At 37.2% G+C, this 18,941-nt stretch overlaps 1 protein-coding gene across 1 annotated transcript in view; it reads right to left on the bottom strand.

Annotated features, from left to right (window-relative positions):
- LOC104234679 (cis-abienol synthase, chloroplastic-like) overlaps positions 1 to 18,562 on the bottom strand; it is a 41,264-nt gene extending 22,702 nt beyond the window's left edge. The window contains exons 1-5 of the mRNA XM_070163469.1: positions 18,352 to 18,562; positions 18,183 to 18,244; positions 17,712 to 17,991; positions 16,617 to 16,797; positions 15,495 to 15,718 (exon numbers count right to left, since the gene is read on the bottom strand). Of these exons, the coding sequence (XP_070019570.1) occupies positions 15,495 to 15,718; positions 16,617 to 16,797; positions 17,712 to 17,991; positions 18,183 to 18,244; positions 18,352 to 18,430 (826 nt within the window). The 5' untranslated portion in view covers positions 18,431 to 18,562. The remainder of the gene's footprint in view (positions 1 to 15,494; positions 15,719 to 16,616; positions 16,798 to 17,711; positions 17,992 to 18,182; positions 18,245 to 18,351) is intronic.
- Positions 18,563 to 18,941: the final 379 nt, after the last annotated feature.

The raw sequence follows: 18,941 nt of genomic DNA, 5'->3' as shown, positions 1-18,941 counted from the left end.
CATCAATCTTTGCTTCGGCAATGATCCGAAGGGAAGGAATCTCAATTTCTGCAGGAATTACTGCTTCGGTGCCGTATACCAACAAATAAGGAGTTGCTCCTACTGAAGTGCGAACAGTAGTGCGGTATCCCAATAATGCAAAGGGTAATTTTTCATGCCATTGTTTTGAACCTTCTACCATTTTCCGCAGTATCTTCTTTATGTTTTTGTTGGCTGCTTCTACTGCTCCATTCGCCTTGGGCCGATATGGGGTAGAGTTACGATGTGTAATCTTAAACTGTTGACATACTTCTTTCATTAAGTTGCTGTTAAGATTAGCACCGTTATCCGTGATGATCACCTTCGGGATTCCGAATCGACATATGATATTTGAGTGGACAAAATCGACCACAACTTTCTTGGTCACTGATTTGAATGTCTTGGCCTCAACCCATTTGGTAAAATAATCAATAGCTACCAGAATGAATCTGTGTCCATTGGATGCTGCCGGTTCAATTGGTCCGATCACATCCATGCCCCAAGCAACGAAAGGCCATGGTGCCGACATTGTGTGCAACTCGGATGGTGGAGAATGAATCAAATCTCCGTGTATTTGGCATTGATGACATTTGCGTACAAAACTGATACAATCTCTCTCCATGGTAAGCCAATAGTAACCAGCCCGTAGGATCTTCTTTGCCAACACATATCCACTCATGTGGGGTCCGCAAACTCCTGAATGTATTTCAGCCATGACAGTTGTAGCTTGTCTGGCATCTATGCATCTTAATAATCCAAGATCTGGTGTTCTTTTATACAAAACTCCTCCGCTTAAGAAGAATCCATTTGCTAATCGCCTGATGGTCCTCTTTTGATCTCCTGTGGCTTGTGCGGGATATATGCTCATCCTGATATATTCCTTGATGTCGTGGAACCATGGTTCTCCATCAAATTCTTCTTCAACCATATTGCAATAAGCGTGCTGATTGTGGATTTGAATATGTATTGGATCCACATAAGCTTTGTCTGGATGGTGCAACATTGATGCTAGAGTAGCCAATGCATCAGCAACTTCATTATGGATTCTTGGAATATGTTGGAATTCCACTGATTGAAACCGCTGACAAAGATCATGTAGACATTGTCGGTATGGTATGAGCTTCAAATCTCGGGTTTCCCATTCTCCTTGAATTTGATGTATCAAAAGATCCGAATCTCCCATGACTAAGATTTCTCGGATACCCATGTCTGCAGCTAGCCTTAACCCCAAAATGCAAGCTTCATATTCAGCCATATTATTGGTGCAATAAAATCGCAATTGAGCCGTAACAGGATAGTGATGCCCTGTTTCAGAAATGATTACAGCTCCTATTCCTACTCCTTTCATGTTGGCGGCTCCATCAAAGAAAAGTTTCCAGCCAGGTTTTTCGATTTGTTCCACCTCGTCGATATGCATTGTTTCTTCATCAGGAAAATAAGTCTTCAACGGCTCATATTCCTCATCGACCGGGTTTTCGGCTAAATGATCGGCCAGTGCTTGAGCCTTCATTGCAGTCCGAGTCACATAGACGATGTCGAATTCCGTGAGCAATATCTGCCACTTTGCAAGTCTTCCCGTTGGCATAGGCTTTTGAAAAATGTATTTCAAGGGATCCAAACGAGAAATGAGGTAAGTAGTGTAGGATGACAAATAGTGTTTCAATTTTTGAGCTACCCATGTTAGGGCGCAACATGTCTTTTCCAGATGAGTATACTTAACCTCATAAGCTGTGAACTTCTTGCTAAGGTAGTAGATGGCCTGTTCTTTTCTGCCAGTGAAGGTCATGCTGCCCCAATACACAACCAAATGAATTTTCCAAAACCGTCAAGTAAAGAATCAAAGGTCTTCCTGGCTCTGGCGGGACCAACACGGGTGGGTTTGATAAGTACCCTTTTATTTTATCGAACGCTTCCTGACACTCATCGGTCCATTTGACTGCAGCATCCTTTTTTAACAATTTGAAAATTGGCTCGCAGGTTGTTGTGAGCTGAGCAATAAACCTACTGATATAATTTAACCTTCCCAACAAACTCATTACTTCAGTTTTGTTTCTTGGGGGTGGCAGTTCTTGGATGGCTTTGATCTTTGATGGGTCTAGCTCGATGCCTCGTCGACTGACTATGAATCCCAGCAATTTTCCAGATGGAACTCCGAATGCGCACTTGGCAGGGTTAAGCTTGAGGTTGTACCTGCGAAGTCTTAAGAAGAACTTCCTCAAATCCCCAACGTGGTTGGTCTGATGCTTTGATTTTATGATTACATCATCCACGTATACCTCAATTTCCTTGTGTATCATATCATGAAACACTGTGGTCATTGCTCTCATATAGGTTGCTCCGGCGTTCTTCAAACCGAATGGCATTACCCTGTAGCAATAAGTTCCCCATGGTGTGATGAATGCCGTCTTTTCTGCATCTTCTTCATCCATTAGAATTTGATGATATCCGGCATAACAGTCCACGAAAGATCCTATATCATGCTTGGCACAATTGTCGATCAAGATATGGATATTGGGTAATGGGAAATTATCCTTTGGACTTGCTTTGTTGAGATTGCGATAGTCGACGCATACTCTAATTTTGCCGTCTTTCTTTGGCACAGGAACGATATTAGCTAACCAAACAGGATATCGAGTGACTCGAATGACCTTTGCTTCCAATTGTTTGGTGATTTCTTCTTTAATTCTCACACTCATATCAGGCTTGAATTTTCTCAGCCTCTGCTTGACAGGAGGCACCATTGGATCGGTGGGCAATTTGTGGACCACTAAATCAGTGCTCAAGCCCGGCATATCGTCATATGACCATGCAAAAACATCTTTGAATTCTATGAGTGCTTTAATTAAATCCTCTCGGATTTTTGGCTCGAGATGGACACTTATTTTAGTTTCTCGGACATTACTCGTGTCCCCTATATTGACATCCTCGGTATCATTCAAGTTAGGTTTGATTTTTTCCTCAAAGTGAATTAACTCTTTACTAATCTCTTCAAAAACCTCATCTTCATCATATTCTGATTCATAATCACAATATGTTTCTTGAATTAATATTTCGGAATCAGATTGATTTTTAAGACTGGGCTGAAGATTCCTCATGCATGCCATATCACTAGAGCCAGCATAAAAAGAACTGTACAAAAAAGAAGAAAAAGAAAAGAAAGCTATTAGGAATGATAATAAAAAGGAAACTGCTTTTTATTGGATAATGAAAGATAACAAGGTTTTGCACGCTTCAAACCAACTGTAAGATAAATTTTGGGATTACAACCTTGAAATAACCCAAACAAACTGAAAGAAAATCAAAATAAACTACCAAGACTCCTTTCGAATTGGGATAGGAGTGGCTTCCCAATTATTGAGCTTTGTTTTCGGTCCAACGAATTGAACTTCTGCATTGCTACACTCTTCTCTGCTTTCCAACATATTCACATCACCAAACAATTTCTCGAACCTTTCAATTAATTCCTCCTCAGGATTGATCCGGGATTTAGGAATTGTTGTTACCGGGCGATTTTTAGCGCCGGTATTGACAAAAGACTTCGACAGCTGTGGTACTGGTTTTGGAAGAACCCATGCTTGGTGTTTCAACTTCCTGGCCTTTATCACGTCATTGGTGGTAGGTGTGAACCCTAAACCGAATGTTCCCCAGTTCTCGGGGAGAGATACTGGTTGTACAATTCCTTGCAAAGATAAGCCCAGACCTTTGCCGGGTATAAAGCCATTCTTCAGCATTTCATAAGCTACCATGACTGATGTAGAGGATACCTTTGGATTCGCAAGGTATTTTCCTTCTGGAATTTTCTCTACCGACACTGTGTCTGACACTTGGTATACCCATGGTCCTTGGTCAATTTCTGCTCCCTCGACTGGTACAATGGTGCTGTTGTGAGCATTTAAATTTTCTTCTCCATGCACGACTATTTCTTGATGGTCCCATTCAAACTTGACAACCTGATGTAATGTTGACGGGACTGCTTTAGCAGCATGGATCCATGGTCGACCCAACAACAAGTTGTAAGAAACAGTCATGTCCAAAACTTGGAATTCCATTGTGAATTCAACTGGCCCTATAGTTAGTTCCAACACTATGTCGCCAAATGAATCTCTACTTCCACCGTCAAATCCTCGTACGCAGATACTGTTCTTTTGAATCCTCTCCTCTTTAATTTTTAATTTGTTTAAAGTGGAGAGAGGGCATATGTTTGCACTGGACCCATTGTCGACCAATACCCGGGTTACTACGGAGTTTTCACATTTCACGGTGAGGTAAAGAGCTCTGTTGTGCTCGGTACCTTCCACAGGTAATTCATCATCAGCAAATGTAATCCTGTTCGTCTCAAAGATTCTGTTGGCTATTTTGCCCAAATGATTTACAGAGATCTTTTCAGGAACATGAGCTTCATTCAGGATTTTCATCAATGCCAGACGGTGTTCCTCTGAATGGATCAGTAATGATAACAATGAAATTTGAGCGGGGGTCTTCTTTAATTGATCCACAACAGAATAATCATGGAGCTTCATTTTTCTTAAAAACTCCTCCGCCTCTTCTTCCGTCACAGCTTTCTTCGTGGGCATTGGATTGTTTTTAGTTTTTCTCAACTCTTCGGGAGTAAAACATCTTCCCGATCGAGTCAAGCCTTGTACCTCACACACTTCTTCCTTGATTTCTTTGCCTTTGTACATTACGGTCACCCGTTCATAATTCCATGGGATGGCTTTGTTGTTGATGATTGGCAGCTGAATTACAGGTGCAATAATAACCCGATCTGTACGTGCTCCTTCCACAATTACGACGGGTTTGTTAGCAACCCCTGGTACTATCACCTTTGTCCTCTCTTGTTTTGCGGCAACTTTGTTCGATGATCCCTCATCGACTATCATAGACGGTTCACCACCATTCTTGTTATGCTTAGACACCGGCTTCTCCTCCATTAACTGCTTATCTGGCTTGGTTTCATGAGACTTGATCATCATGACAGTTTGTGACGGCTTCTTTGTCTCCCCATCAGCTTGTATGATTTCTATCATATTAGCCTCTTGATGGGCTGGCATTGGATTTCTATTGATATTTGGAGCTTCGGGGGTTTGAACCTCGATTTTATTAGTATCAATCAGCTCTTGTATTGCATTTTTCAAATGCCAACATTTCTCTGTATCATGGCCTGGTGTACCGGAGCAATATTCACAGCTAATGGTGTAATCCAGATTCTTTGGTGGAGGATTGGGTAGCTTGGATTGTATTGGTCTCAACATGTCTAACTGTCTCAGCCTGTGGAACAGACTAGTGTAAGACTCTCCCAATGGAGTGTAAGTTTTCTTTTTCTGTTCCCTTTCTCCCCTGAATGCTGGTCTAGGCCTGAAACCTGGTCCGGGATAAGCTCGGGGGTAGGTATTTGGTGTGACAGGAGCACGCCAATTGGTGTGAACAGGTGGCTGATTGTATGCTTGAGCGTGGTTAATGGCGAAATGAGGCTCTGAAGGGTGATAGTAATGTTGGGATGAATCATGGTGGTAAGCTGATTGGCGAGGTCGTTGCTGATTATAGTAAAGCGGTGAACCCCTGGGTCCTGGCCAAATTCCTGAATCAACTACGGTTGCTTCCTCCCTCTTCTTTCTTCCGATTCCTCCTACCCCGCCTTGAATAGCTTGAGTAGTTGCTTTAATTGCTGAATAGCTCATGATTTTGTTTGTCTTGAGGCCTTCTTCTACCATACCTCCCATCTTCACTACCTCGTTGAATGATTTTCCAACCGCTGAAACCAAGTGGGCGTAGTAAGTTGGTTCCAAGGCTTGGAGGAAGTAGTCTACCATTTCGCTCTCCTTCATAGGAGGATCCACTCTTGCCGCCTGTTCTCTCCACCGAAAACCATACTCTCTGAAACTTTCATTGTGTTTCTTCTCAAATTTGGTCAAAGATAATCGATCTGGGATGATTTCCAGATTGTATTGGAAATGGTATGCGAATGCCTGTGCCAGGTCATCCCAGGTGTACCATCTTCCATGGTCTTGGCGTGTATACCACTCCAAAGCTGATCCGCTTAGACTTTGACTGAAGTAAGCCATCAATAATTCATCCTTTCCCCCAGCTCCTCGCATCTTGCTACAGAAACCCCTTAGGTGGGCTACTGGGTCGCCGTGCCCGCTGTATAGGTCAAATTTGGGCATCTTGAAGCCAAATGGCAATTGTACATTAGGGAATAAGCATAAATCTTTGTAGGCTACACTGACTTGCCCACCTAATCCTCGCATGTCTCGGAACGACTGTTCTAGACTTTTGACCTTCCTGAACATCTCTTCTTGTTCAGCATTTTTGGCTGGCTTGTTAATTTCGGTTGGGAGATCAAACTGAGGAGCAGGTGAATTGATTTCGGAGGCTTTGAAGGTGGGCTCCGGGGGGTAATATTGGTTGTCTTGGGCCTGAAATGTAGGCTCACTAGGAGATTTGTGAAATGTAGCAGGGGAGGTGCTACAAAAACAGGAGTCATAGGTGGAGGAAGGTACGGAACTGGTTTTGGAGGTGGAGACTGTGGTGTCTGAGAGGTGGTGCCTCGGTAGTGCTGATAAATGGGGAAACTTGGGGATAATTCAGTGGTGATATTATCCTGAGTTTGGATTATTGATGGAGCAGGGTTATTTGGGTAAGATGGGGGCAACTGTCCTGTAGACCAAGCTTGATACATTTCTGCCATTTGCTGCTTGAGCTTAAGCATTTCTTCTTTCATTTTCCCGACATCCATCTCTTCTATCTCCATACTTGTGTCAACATCTGGGATAGACATACTTTCGGGTATTGGTCCTTTTGATCTTGTGTGATAGTGATAATATGCCAGTATACTCTTTAGAGAAACTAACTGGTTGAATTCTGAAAATGAACAAACTTGTTAGTTTCGAGAGTTTAACACATATATAATCACACGTTGAGATGCAATGCTCCTAGACAAATAATCCCTTTCTATTATGCATTCGCTCGGTTGCTTGTATCGTCCCAGCTTTTGAAATTTTTTATTGTTATTCACTTTTATTTATTACAGATATCTTTATCGTGGTGGTCGACTCTTAGAGATTGCCTATGTATTATGTCAAACATGAATCAGACCTTGCGTAGTTCGGACCAAAGTCAATCATGTTTATTTATTACACAAAGATGGAATTACATTCGAAAACTTTAAGAAAATAGCTTGAAACACACACACTTAAATCAGAATAAAAGATACAATTCATAACATCTCACAAAATGCCCCACTTTCCACTTTTGTTCTCTAATATTGGATTATCTGCTCAATGTGGGGCTTGACCTGGATGGCCTCCCAGCGTACGATACATCCTTTCCAACTCTATTGCTAGATGACGAGCAAAAGTGGGCGCATGCTCTGTAAACCTTTCATAATCCATTCCTTGGCAGTTTACATAACTTTGAGATGTGAAGACTGCCAAGTCGTGGACTTGTGCCCTGAAACCTTGGAGACGTTGGTCTTGGTCTTGCAATTGCTGCTGACGAGTGGTGGCTATGTCTCTGACACGGTTTTCACGATCTAAAGCTGATTCTAATAGAGCTCGGAGTCTGGCCTGCTCTAATCTTGCTTGTGATCTTTCCCTGTCGAGGTCTGCTTGTTGGTATTCTCTGTTGCATCTTCTTGCCTCTTCTAGTTGTGCACGAAGCTGGTCTTCTGATCGCATCCAATAGTCTTTTTCCTTCTTGAATTGAGCCTTGTCTTTTTCGGATTGCCTATCCTGGCGTTCCTTGTTAGATCTGGCTTCTTCATTTAATTGTTGGATCCTTTCTTTTGCTTTGCTCAATGCCCTTTCGTTTTCTGCAAGAATGGAGTCAAAATCTTGCATTTTTTCGAAGAGATTGGAGATGGTTTTTTGATCTTTCCAGCTTCTCTTTGGCGTTTCAGAGACTCTTTTCATTTTTTGGAATCTAGCATGAAGATTTTCATTCTCACAAGCTAGACTCTTTTTCTCGCCTTTGGCTTCTTGTTCTTGCAAATCTTTCTCCAAACTGAGGCTTCTTAGATTTTCTTTTAGGGCATGGATAGTGGCTTTGTACCCTTTTTCTTTTTCTCCCCAGATTAACCGCTCTTGGATTTTATCATTGAAATTTTGAACATGGGGTCTTTTTGTTGGCCTTTTTAGCTCAGGTTCCGGTGCATCATCCACGCGGGACCGCTTTTCGAACCACCTTGCATATCCAGGATTTATCTCACCCTTGGTAGCGTCTAGGACTTGAGTATCACTTTTCAAGTATCGGCACCCATTCCACATCTGCTGAAGTAGAGCTTCGGGAATAGTGGCTTCTGGGTGTAATTCGATTACTTGCATACTCAAATCTTCCTCATCAGGAACTATTTGATATCTCCCTAGTTGCCTTAGGACTCTTAGTGGTGCATATGGCTGAATGCTTCTCAATCCCAATAGTAGTAGATAACTATTTGAGGTTGACATATGTATTACTTCTCTCATCGGGAGCCATCCCAGAGTCCATTCAATTTGATTTGCCGTTAAAGCCTTTAGATGAGATACCCATGCTTCTATCCCTTCTGGAGCTTGGTAATTTTTTGTTCTTTCCTCATAGCTCTCGATGCAATTAGCTCTGTTCGACCCATACTGTATGATCTTGGGTTGTTGTTGGAGATGTTCAATCACCCACATTTGCAACAAAATTTTGCATCCTTCGAAAACCTTCGCCCCTGATTTGCATAAAGTCAAAGCCCGATAAATATCTGACAGAATGATGGGGACAAGGGTGTGATTTTCTTTAGTGGTGAGGATTTGCACAATTTTTGCGGTGCGAATATCAATTGTTCGCTCTTTATTTGGGAAGACCATGACTCCTAGAAAAGCCACCATGAAAGCAAATCGTCGGTGTATCTGCCAAGTGTCTTTGTTTTGCTTATTAGTAAGGCCTTTCTCATGAATTTCGAACCCATCTGACTTTCCAAATCTGGAATACAAAAAGTTGAAGGAACAACATCCATTGATGACATTGCTTTTCCTGATTTGACTGCTGATGTTCAGAAGACCGAAGAATCGATGTATTGAAGGAGCCTTTGTGAATATCAAGCTTTGATTTCTTAAACTTCCGTCAAAACCAACATAGCCAGCTACCTCCTCTAATGTAGGAGTAAGCTCGAAGTCAGAGAAACGGAACACATTGTGAACAGGGTCCCAGAAAGTTACTAATGCCGTAATCAGATCATCTCGAGGCTCAACTTTCATAATGTCCGTGAGATTTCCCAAATGCTTGACGACCCATTTTTGACCGTCTTCGCCTAAATCATACCACCACATTTGAAGCTGACATAAAAATTCCTCAGTACTTGTGGATGAGGGGCTTTGTGTAGTGCTCATTTTGTATCTGAAATTTAATTTTAATAAAGTCAAAATTTATTTTGGGAAAATTTATACTAAAATTTATTTTCGAATTTTTTTTTTCATTAAATATTTTTATTTCAAAATTTAAAACTATTTTTTTTCGAAAATTTTAAAACAACCCATTTTATTCCTTGCTTCTTACCATGATTTTATTTAAGCTGGTCAACAAGCATGTTTGAGGCAAATGAATGCACAAGTAGCAAGTAGGATGCATCATGATGGTCTTTTAATTTTGGGTTCACCTGTCCTAGACAGACCCAACCCCTGTGTTGAGTCTCCAAGGGCAAATGCATATGATGCAAATATTCGTTCCTACTAGGGATCCGGTACATGGCTGAGTTATTCTAAGTGTAAAACCTTAGGTTGATTGTTCTAAACCTGGCTTACCCAAACGGACAGTTTGAGCCGAAGCGGGGGCAACGTACCGGGAGCACGAAAGTCTGCCCGGCCTAGTTACTTGTCCCAACTCCGTCTTATTTGGTATGACTTTAACAGAAAGGTGGGTCACGCGCACGTGTACACCATAAATTCAGAAGACTCAGAAAGAAGGGGGTTTCGTAGCAGTTGTATATATTCACAATTCAAATAATATTAAAGCGGTAAAAAAAAACATTTAGCATATTAGCATATAAACAGTTGAAAATTATATAGTAAGTAAAGCCAATAAAACAGATATTTTAAGCTTGAATTCTTTAAACCCTGAACCAGAGATTCCGGGTTCGGTCCCCAGCAGAGTCGCCAGAGCTGTCGTACCTCCTTTTTCCCGCGCCCGCGGGGCGCGTGGGGAGTTTTCTCCAATTAAAGGACAGTCGAAACGGGATTTGTTTATTTGTTTCAGAGTCGCCACCTGGGAATTTTGAGGCGTCCCAAGTCACCAATTATAATCCCTGAATCGAGGAGAATATGACTCTGTTTATTTTTCTGCGAACCAAAAATCCTGAGTAAGGAATTCTGTTAATCCGGAAGAAGGTGTTAGGCATTTCCGAATTCCGTGGTTCTAGCACGGTCGCTTAACTGTTTTTATTATTGGCTTAATCATCTTGATTTTATTAAATATATTGATGTTATCTGATTTTACTACCGCTTATACTTATCGTGATTAAGGACCTTCTTTGAATCGAATTACGCGTACGTATATTCGTGTTGTAAATTAAAAAAAATGTGGAATTGTGTCACGCGCACGTGTACACAATTACTTTTGACAATATATTTATTAAGCACATTTTTTCGAAAATGCGCTGAATCAAGAATGATTATTTTTCTTAAATAATGAACCGTACATATTGGATTTTTATGAAATTGATTTAATGCTTTTAGAAAAATCCTTTTTATTAAATAATCATTCGAAATTGCGCGTACGCATAATTCAAAATTTTGTTTTTAAAGTATAATCGGGGTACGCGAACGTATCCCTAATTGCGCAACATATTTGTGATGATATTATGGAATTAAAAAAAAATGTTTGTTATAGCACGAGAAACCTCGTTTTAAGATGTTCTTTAAATTTTTGGAAAATAATCCACAATTTATTAAATATCGACCATTGATTATAATTTCCGAATATAAATCATATTCATTCCAATTATTCAAATTCAAAAGACAGAATAAAAATATGATTAGTACTAACTTTAAAACAAATGTGACATATATAAATATGCCAAAGAATAAATTGCATATGAAACCGAAAATAAATAATTCATAAAGGAAGGAAATATTTCCGGGAATTTTCATGATTATTTAATGCAAATTCTATTTTTAATTACCATTGATTTAAGAAGTTGCCATTTATGTATATACAAATCAACTTTATTCTCACATGCTCGTTTTAATCTTAATAGACCTAATTATTTGGTCACTTTGTTTTATGAAAGTAGATAAGCATCAAATTTATAGAAAAGGCGTTATTATGCAAGTTAATTCAACAAAGTTACCTTACATATAACCTAACTGTTTGGCGTAAATATTCATAACGTTTTAACATCATGATGAGCTATACCAACTTACTTTACTCATATGATTATACCTGTCATCATACCATATAATAACTTATACCAACCTAAACAAAAAAAATCATATTTGTTACAAGATATTCTACTAATGTAACTTCTTAATCATTACATTCAACTAATGGTATTATGGGATGTAATCAATGGCCCATTTTTATGCCTTCACTCCCTGTTTTGACAATTCACATATATCTATACCAATGAGATTTCGGAATAGCTAACATTATTACAAAACTTTATATGAATTTCAAAATAAGACAATTTAACTCATAGCTATCAAATTGAATTTACTATTTAGTTAACTAACATAAAAATGAAATTAGAACTAATGAACTTGGACAATTGGAAAATAACATTTCAATTCAAACTTCATTGATGAGTCATGTTGAATCTCTTTCCAATCTTAAAATTTAAAAGACATGTACCTGAAAATGAAGGTGGAAGGAGTAAATTTCAGCAGTGGCAGCAGTAACAAATTCAGCCAAATACCGGTATTCCCACAAATTTAAACAATAATAAGATCCGAAGAAAACAGATGCACAGTATAGTTATTTTTAAAAGATACTTTAGATGTTAACTGAATCAATGGAACCAAGTAAGGTTGAACAGATTCAACAAAAGAAACAATATTTCAGATTTCAATTTCTTTTCAGTTTCAAATTCCCATTTTTTTTTTTGATTTTTCTGTTTCTGCTGCTGTATATCTGTGTGTGTGTATGACTGTTCTTTTTGTTCCTTTTCTGTTTCTTCTTCCTCTTCTAAAATCTCTCAAACTATCTTCTTCTGAAAACTGATTTCCCTCCCTCTGAAAACTGCTCAAAACTCTCCTATCTTTCCTTTTTAAAAAAAATCTGAGTTCTTTTCCTTTCTTCAAAATCTTAGTCCTAAAAATCTGAGTTTTTAAATCTGTCCAGCTTCCTGTATTTATACAGGTCAGCCCCTTTCTTTTTAAGTGCTGCCTGGACCCCCTTTATCTTTTAAAAACAGAAAATTTCCATTAAAATCTGTTTTTCCACTTTAAATCCCATTAGGCTAACTTTTCCCTGATTTTCAGCAGCCCATTATCCCTTGTTCCCTATTAGTATTATTAACTAATAGCAACTAACATTACATTATAATATACTAGTACTAACACCCTGTTTTTTACTGCTCATTCCCAGAAATGCCCCTGAAATCCTAGTGTTATTACTGAAAACAAAATCAGAACCTACAGCAAAACAGATTCTAAAATCTGTACAAACTTAGTTATCTCCTGATTTACAGCTATAACCAATCCTATTAACTTCCTAACACAATTGCATTTGACCAACTTTTGCAAACTTGAATTCAAACTGGATATTTCAGCAATATTATACTGAATTCAGAACTAACAACATATTACTGCAATTATCAAACCAATTCAGACTGGACTTAATACTGAACTAGAATCAAACACACACAGGATCATTGTCAATACTGACAATGTCCTGAAACTTTAATGTTCAGACAATAACATATACAACATACATTTGAATTCACTGATTCACAGACAATCATGACTTAATTGACGAGCATTAATCAATTGACTATTTACAACATTTGTCAATAATTAGTCTAAAATAATAGAAGCAGACTGTTTTAGTCAACATTTTCAGAAATGAAAAAATTCGTAATATAATTAATCGACGAACTTAATCGAGTCGATTACACACATTGTAAATAACCATAACCAACAGAAACAATTCACATTCGGATTAAATAGACAGAAATGACAGAATTGATCAAAACAAATATGAAAAATTAACAAGCTATTAATACGGACAACAATACACATAGAATACACAAAATAAATAGAAAAATACCTCTGAACTTTAATCAGACTCGATCCCAACTCAGCTTCGGATTTTTGTTTGAAATCAAACAGACCTTAGTCGAAGTATTTTCCACTGAAAATACTTCGACTAAGGTCGATTAAACCTCAATCTTTTACTTGAAATCGGAAAAATTCCAAGATTGGAAATTTTTAAGGTTTCAGGTTCTTGGATCTTAAATCCGAACATTTCTAGGCAGATTTGCAGGGAACCAAACATGATACGAGGGTGTGGGTAGCCTAGGGGTTATTTGGTGTTAGTTTGAAACGGATCTGAGTCTGTTTTTGTTTGGTCCGAATCTTCAAAAGAAGATTCGAGGAGTTCCGAACTGATTCGAACCAAACAAATGATAGATCCATATTCAGGGTGACTAGGTGGAGCTGTGGTGTCGATTTGGGACTGTTAGGTCTAGATCTGAACTTGGCTCGAATCTTCAAATGAAGATTCGAGAATCTCTAGGGAGATTTGAACCAAGCTGGTAACATATTCGGATAGAGGGTGTTCATGGGGTCCTAGGGTGTTAAGTTGGTGACCGGCGGCGTTGATGCCGCCGGGTTTCAGGCGGTGGAATCCTAGGGCGGCTAGGGTTAAGAGTGGGGGTTTGGGACGATGATGAACAGGAGCGGAGAGGGGGGGGTGTTTAGTTAGGGGGCCGGGTAAAGGGTTACGGGTTTATATAGGGGAATGGTGGGTGGATATGGACCGTTGGATTAGGAAGGATGGATGGCTGAGATTAATTCATTAAATCAAACGACGTCGTTTGGTTTAAAGTTGGGGTCGGACTGAATCGGGTTAATGGATCGGGTAACGGGTTACGGGTAAGGGTAATGTATCTTGTCCGTTGATTGGATTTGATCGAACGGTTTCTTGATGAGAGGTGACCAAACGACGTCGTTTTGTCTTAGCTTGGGACTGGACCGGACAGGTTGTTTGGATTGGGCTGAGGAAGTGTAATTTGTTTTGGGCCTGGATTTAAATCCAGGTCCAATTTTTATTTCCTTTTTCAATTTTTTTTTCTAATTTTATTAGTAAATAAAAAAAATCCTAATAAAATTATAAACAATTTTTAACCTTACACAAAAAATATTAATTACTCTATAATAATTATTTAACACATAGAAAAAACATCAATCACACAGTGAAACATTTAAAATAGAACTAATGCATATTTTTGTGTTTTTTTTTATTTAAATTATCTCTTAAATGCATAATTAAATCCTATATGCATGCAACATGTATTTTATTTTAATTTTGTTTAATTATAACAAAGCAAACATTTTACGGGCATAAACAAATATTTAACACCACGCAAATTCAGAAATTACACAGTACAAGAAATTTATTTTGATTTATTTTGGAGTAATTTTTCGTAAGGCAAAAATCACGTGCTCACAATGACTAGATTCCATAACACATTTAATAGATGAATTGGAGTTAAAATTCAAGGATTGATGTTCAATGGTGAACTAAGAATTTTTGTGAAAGTCATGTGAAGTTGGACCTAAGTGATACTCCCTCCGTTCCAATTTATGTGAACTTGTTTGACTGGGCACGAAGTTTAAGAAAAAATGAAGACTTTTGGAATTTGTGGTTCTAAACAAGTTAAAAAGGGGCCAAGAGTATTGTGTGATCATAAAAGTTTCTCATTAAGGGTAGGATTGTAAGTTTAAGCTAAATTGTTTCCAAATTTAGAAAGGGGTCATTCTTTTTGGAACAGACCAAAAAGGAAATAAGTTCACATAAATTGGAACTGAGGGAGTACGTACTAATTAATTGGTATTGTTGTGATGCATTATTGACATATGAACTCATATATGTAGATATTCACTTGTTGACGACGTTTGAGCTTTTAAAATAAATTGGAGCATCGTAGTACTATGTTAGAGCTTGGACTTGAGAGGTAAATTTATTAGACTAACTCTTTTTGGGGATTCTCTCTAAAGCATGATTTGACTCTATATGTGATTTGTTCGTAGATGTACATTCGTACTTGTGTGGACAAGCGGTAAGGATGTCACAAGCGCTAAATTAACATACTAACATAAATTTTCTTATCAATAAAAGTTCTTTATATTTTCTACTATCCTAAAACTAATAGTTTCCTATGAAACATATAGTAAACATATATTAACATAATTAACATAACTAAAACTTAACCCCAACGATTTCTAAGAAGAGAAATGAAAAGTAATTTCCTAATTAGGCAGATAATCTTGAAGTGCTAAGATGATCGTATTAGTGCATACCCCAATTCTCATGCAGTTTCAAGATTGAGTTCAAGTACCCAAAGCATTTCTCATCGTGCTGATGGAAAATCAAAGCAGCTGCAGTAGTGGCTGGTGAATCAAATAACGATCCGTTGTGTCTCTGATGAAGCATTATCATCTCTTTCCAATGACATAATTCACCGAGCCCTTCAGCAAAATATTCAACATTTGCCATATTCCCCTCGAATCCCTTCTTTAGGGCTCTAATGGTTAAAAGATGGCCCAACAAAGATGAGTTTAGTGATGTAAGATATTTATTAGTATGGTGTAATTAAGTTGAAGCTAGAGTATCAAAATCAAATACATACTAAGTCAAATTGCTGTATCATCTCTCTTTCTCTCTCCTTTTTTTTTTTATTTTTTTTTTTATTTATAATTTGTTGGCGTGCATTTGGAGGGGGTGCGTGTTGCAGTCATATTTTCATTAGATTAGCAAAAAAAAAAAAAATCATTAGAAGTGAAACTTTTGTACTCTACGAATTTAAAACTATTTTCTTGCTTTATCATTCAGAATCCGACTATGGGTTGGTTTATAAAAAATTATAGATATTTGTGTGGCTATAAATTTTTTTTATTAAGGATAAAACAAGAAGTTTAAGTTAAAATTTTTTCAAATTTAGAAAGTCGCTATTCTTTTTAAAACGGACTAAAAAGAAAATCTTGTTCTATAAATTGGAAAAGAGGGTGTAATTATTTACTTATGAGTAATTTCAAATTTCATGTTGCTTTGTACTGTTTGGACGGATGAGTAGCTGTGTAAACTTCTTTCTTTGAAAAAATTATTAACTATAATATATTTACCTCTCCTACCGTCTATGATATTTCCTTTCATGCCTATATCCATTCATTTTTTCTAATTCTGGCGATTTACCTTTCCAATTTCTACCAAGTTTTTTTGATATTTCTCTTGGTCATGTTTGATTATTGATTTATTTTATTTTATTTTATTAATATATGCATCTTATTAGATTACTCTTAGGCCTTTATTAAAATTTGGCATTGTTTTATAATTAAGAAACATTGCATGAAGGGGACATGCGCAAGACTGCAAACTAATAAATTCCATAATATGTAAAATGACCATTTAATAAAGAAGCATACCTTTCAATTGTTAATTCGCGTTCACAGAGCATCATATTTACAAGGTTAGGATCCAAAGGTAGATCCAAATTCAGTTTCTCTGCATACTTGATCATGCTGGGAAATATAATTTCAAATCCTAAAGGTAAAATCTGATCCTCGTTATCAACTGCCCAACCATGCGTTTGAATAAAGTCAAGGCCTGAAAGAAAATGAATGAACTATTCAAGCAATAATACTACAAAAGGCAAACTCCTTTGCTCACTCTTTCTTGAACCAAGTCAATGGCATTACTTGAGTTTGCTCATCATCTAGATAATTGACAATAATAACATGTAACAATGTTTACACCAAACTAATGAATGTAAGCTATGTATCTTTGATCCATACATTATTATTTGACCATAGTTAGGTGATATATATATATTGTTTCTCGCTTTATATTTTTCTGATAAGGTTAAGGTATTTGATTTGATATACTCATTGGATGCAGGAAGTATATATCTTTCCTTCTCATAGTTTAGTTTTTGCTTCCCCCGTAATTCAATCTTTTTAATTGAAGCCATAGGGGGTTTGGCATTAACCCCTACTTTATATATTAAAAACAAAATTTATTAGTACATAGAAGGAGACTAAAACCAAAACCTTCGAATAAGATAACTGATGTGTGAACAATTAAAATTAGAATACTCTGATACAGAAAAAATTACTATCTCTTCTCCATTCAAATGATGTTATTTCTTTAAGTCTATTCCACAATGAGTGATACGTTATATATTTGAACGAAATTTAACTTTGAATTTCTTGTTTTGTAACCCAATAAATGTCATTGCATATTTAAGAATTACAAATTCAAGGGGAAAAAAACCGTTCTTCTTTAAACTCGGTGTCATTTACCTCTTTGGACTTGGTTATTGTGACACTATGGAGAAAAAATTAAAATATTTGTTCCCATGCAGATGACATTATTTCTTTAAGTCTGTTTCAAAATGAATAAGTGTTTGTACAATGTTTAGTTTTAAACTTCTTGTTTTATCATCCAATAAATGTAGTGACATATTTAAGATTAGACGAAAAGAAAAAAAATGGTTCTTCTTTAAACTCTACGTCATTTACCTCTTTGGACTTTGTTATCTCCAATTCTCCATTTGCGAAGGGCAAGCAAACATGCTAGAGTGGAAGAAAGGGAGTCCTTGACAAGCAATGGATGGCTAGGATTTAGGCCCCAAGATCCATCTTCTTTTTGATTTTCAAGAATCCAATCCAAGCACTGAGGAAAACATGGTTGGTTCATAGAATATCTTGAAGGGACCATAGCTACCCATGCTGTATCATAGGAATAAGGAGATAGCTCAATTTTTCCAAATGTTTCCCTTATTCTCTCCTTTGCCTCTTCCTGCAACAACTACTGTTTTACTAAGGGACATTTACACAAAATAACCTTTTCTAAGGTCACTATTTACATTCTGTCTCAATTACTTCAATGGGCGAATTTGCCCGCAGATAGAACAGGAAAGGGTCATACAGTGCAAATAATCCTTTTAATTAAATAATATGAAAATGGAACAGAAAAGCCTCTTAGCTTACCATTGATGAAGCAGTACTGTGGCTGCATCTTACTCTACATGGTTTGTGGCAAATTGCATCTTCTTCGAACAAGGAAACATTGAAAAAAAGAGATTGAAATTAGTTAAAAAAAGAATTGAATGATACTTATCTTCTTGTAGCGTATAGTAATCAAAATTATGTGTCTTACTGGTCACTGAACCTAATTTGATATTTCCCAGCTTATGATCAGGAAGTGGTATGATTTTGCTTCTCAGTCCAAGTATCATTCTAAGCGGAAAACCCGATTTTTCTTTCTTCTTTTTTTTGTGGGAGGGGAGAGAAAAATGTAGAGATATAGAGAGCACAGAATAGTATATAAATGTTGAACTATTTGTAGATTGAATCAAGACAGATCAACAATAAAGAATTCTAATCCCCTTTGTTCTACTTTGTATCACAATATTTTTTTAATCCGTTGAAAGAATAACTTCTTAAATTTATAAATAGTTTAATTTAAACTTTCTATGTTATTCTTAGTAATAAGATTTTGTAATCTAACAAATGTTATATCATCTTTAAACCATAAGTGTCAGAAGTTAAAAAAATTCCTTTCGTTCTTAATAGGAACAATTATAAAGTCAAACATCTCTATAACAGTCTTGTTTGTTTCGATATTTTTTGGTTGTTATCAAGGGTGACCTTTCTATAAAGCAAGTAAAACAATCGCTTTAGGCCCCATATTTATAGGGGCCTCATTTTTTTGTTACACCTAATAGACTATGTATAAGTTTAAAAAAA

This window comes from Nicotiana sylvestris, chromosome 12 (genome assembly GCF_000393655.2).
Source record: "Nicotiana sylvestris chromosome 12, ASM39365v2, whole genome shotgun sequence".
In the NCBI taxonomy this organism is placed as follows: Eukaryota; Viridiplantae; Streptophyta; class Magnoliopsida; order Solanales; family Solanaceae; genus Nicotiana; species Nicotiana sylvestris.
This window is presented reverse-complemented; position numbering and strand designations above follow the sequence as displayed.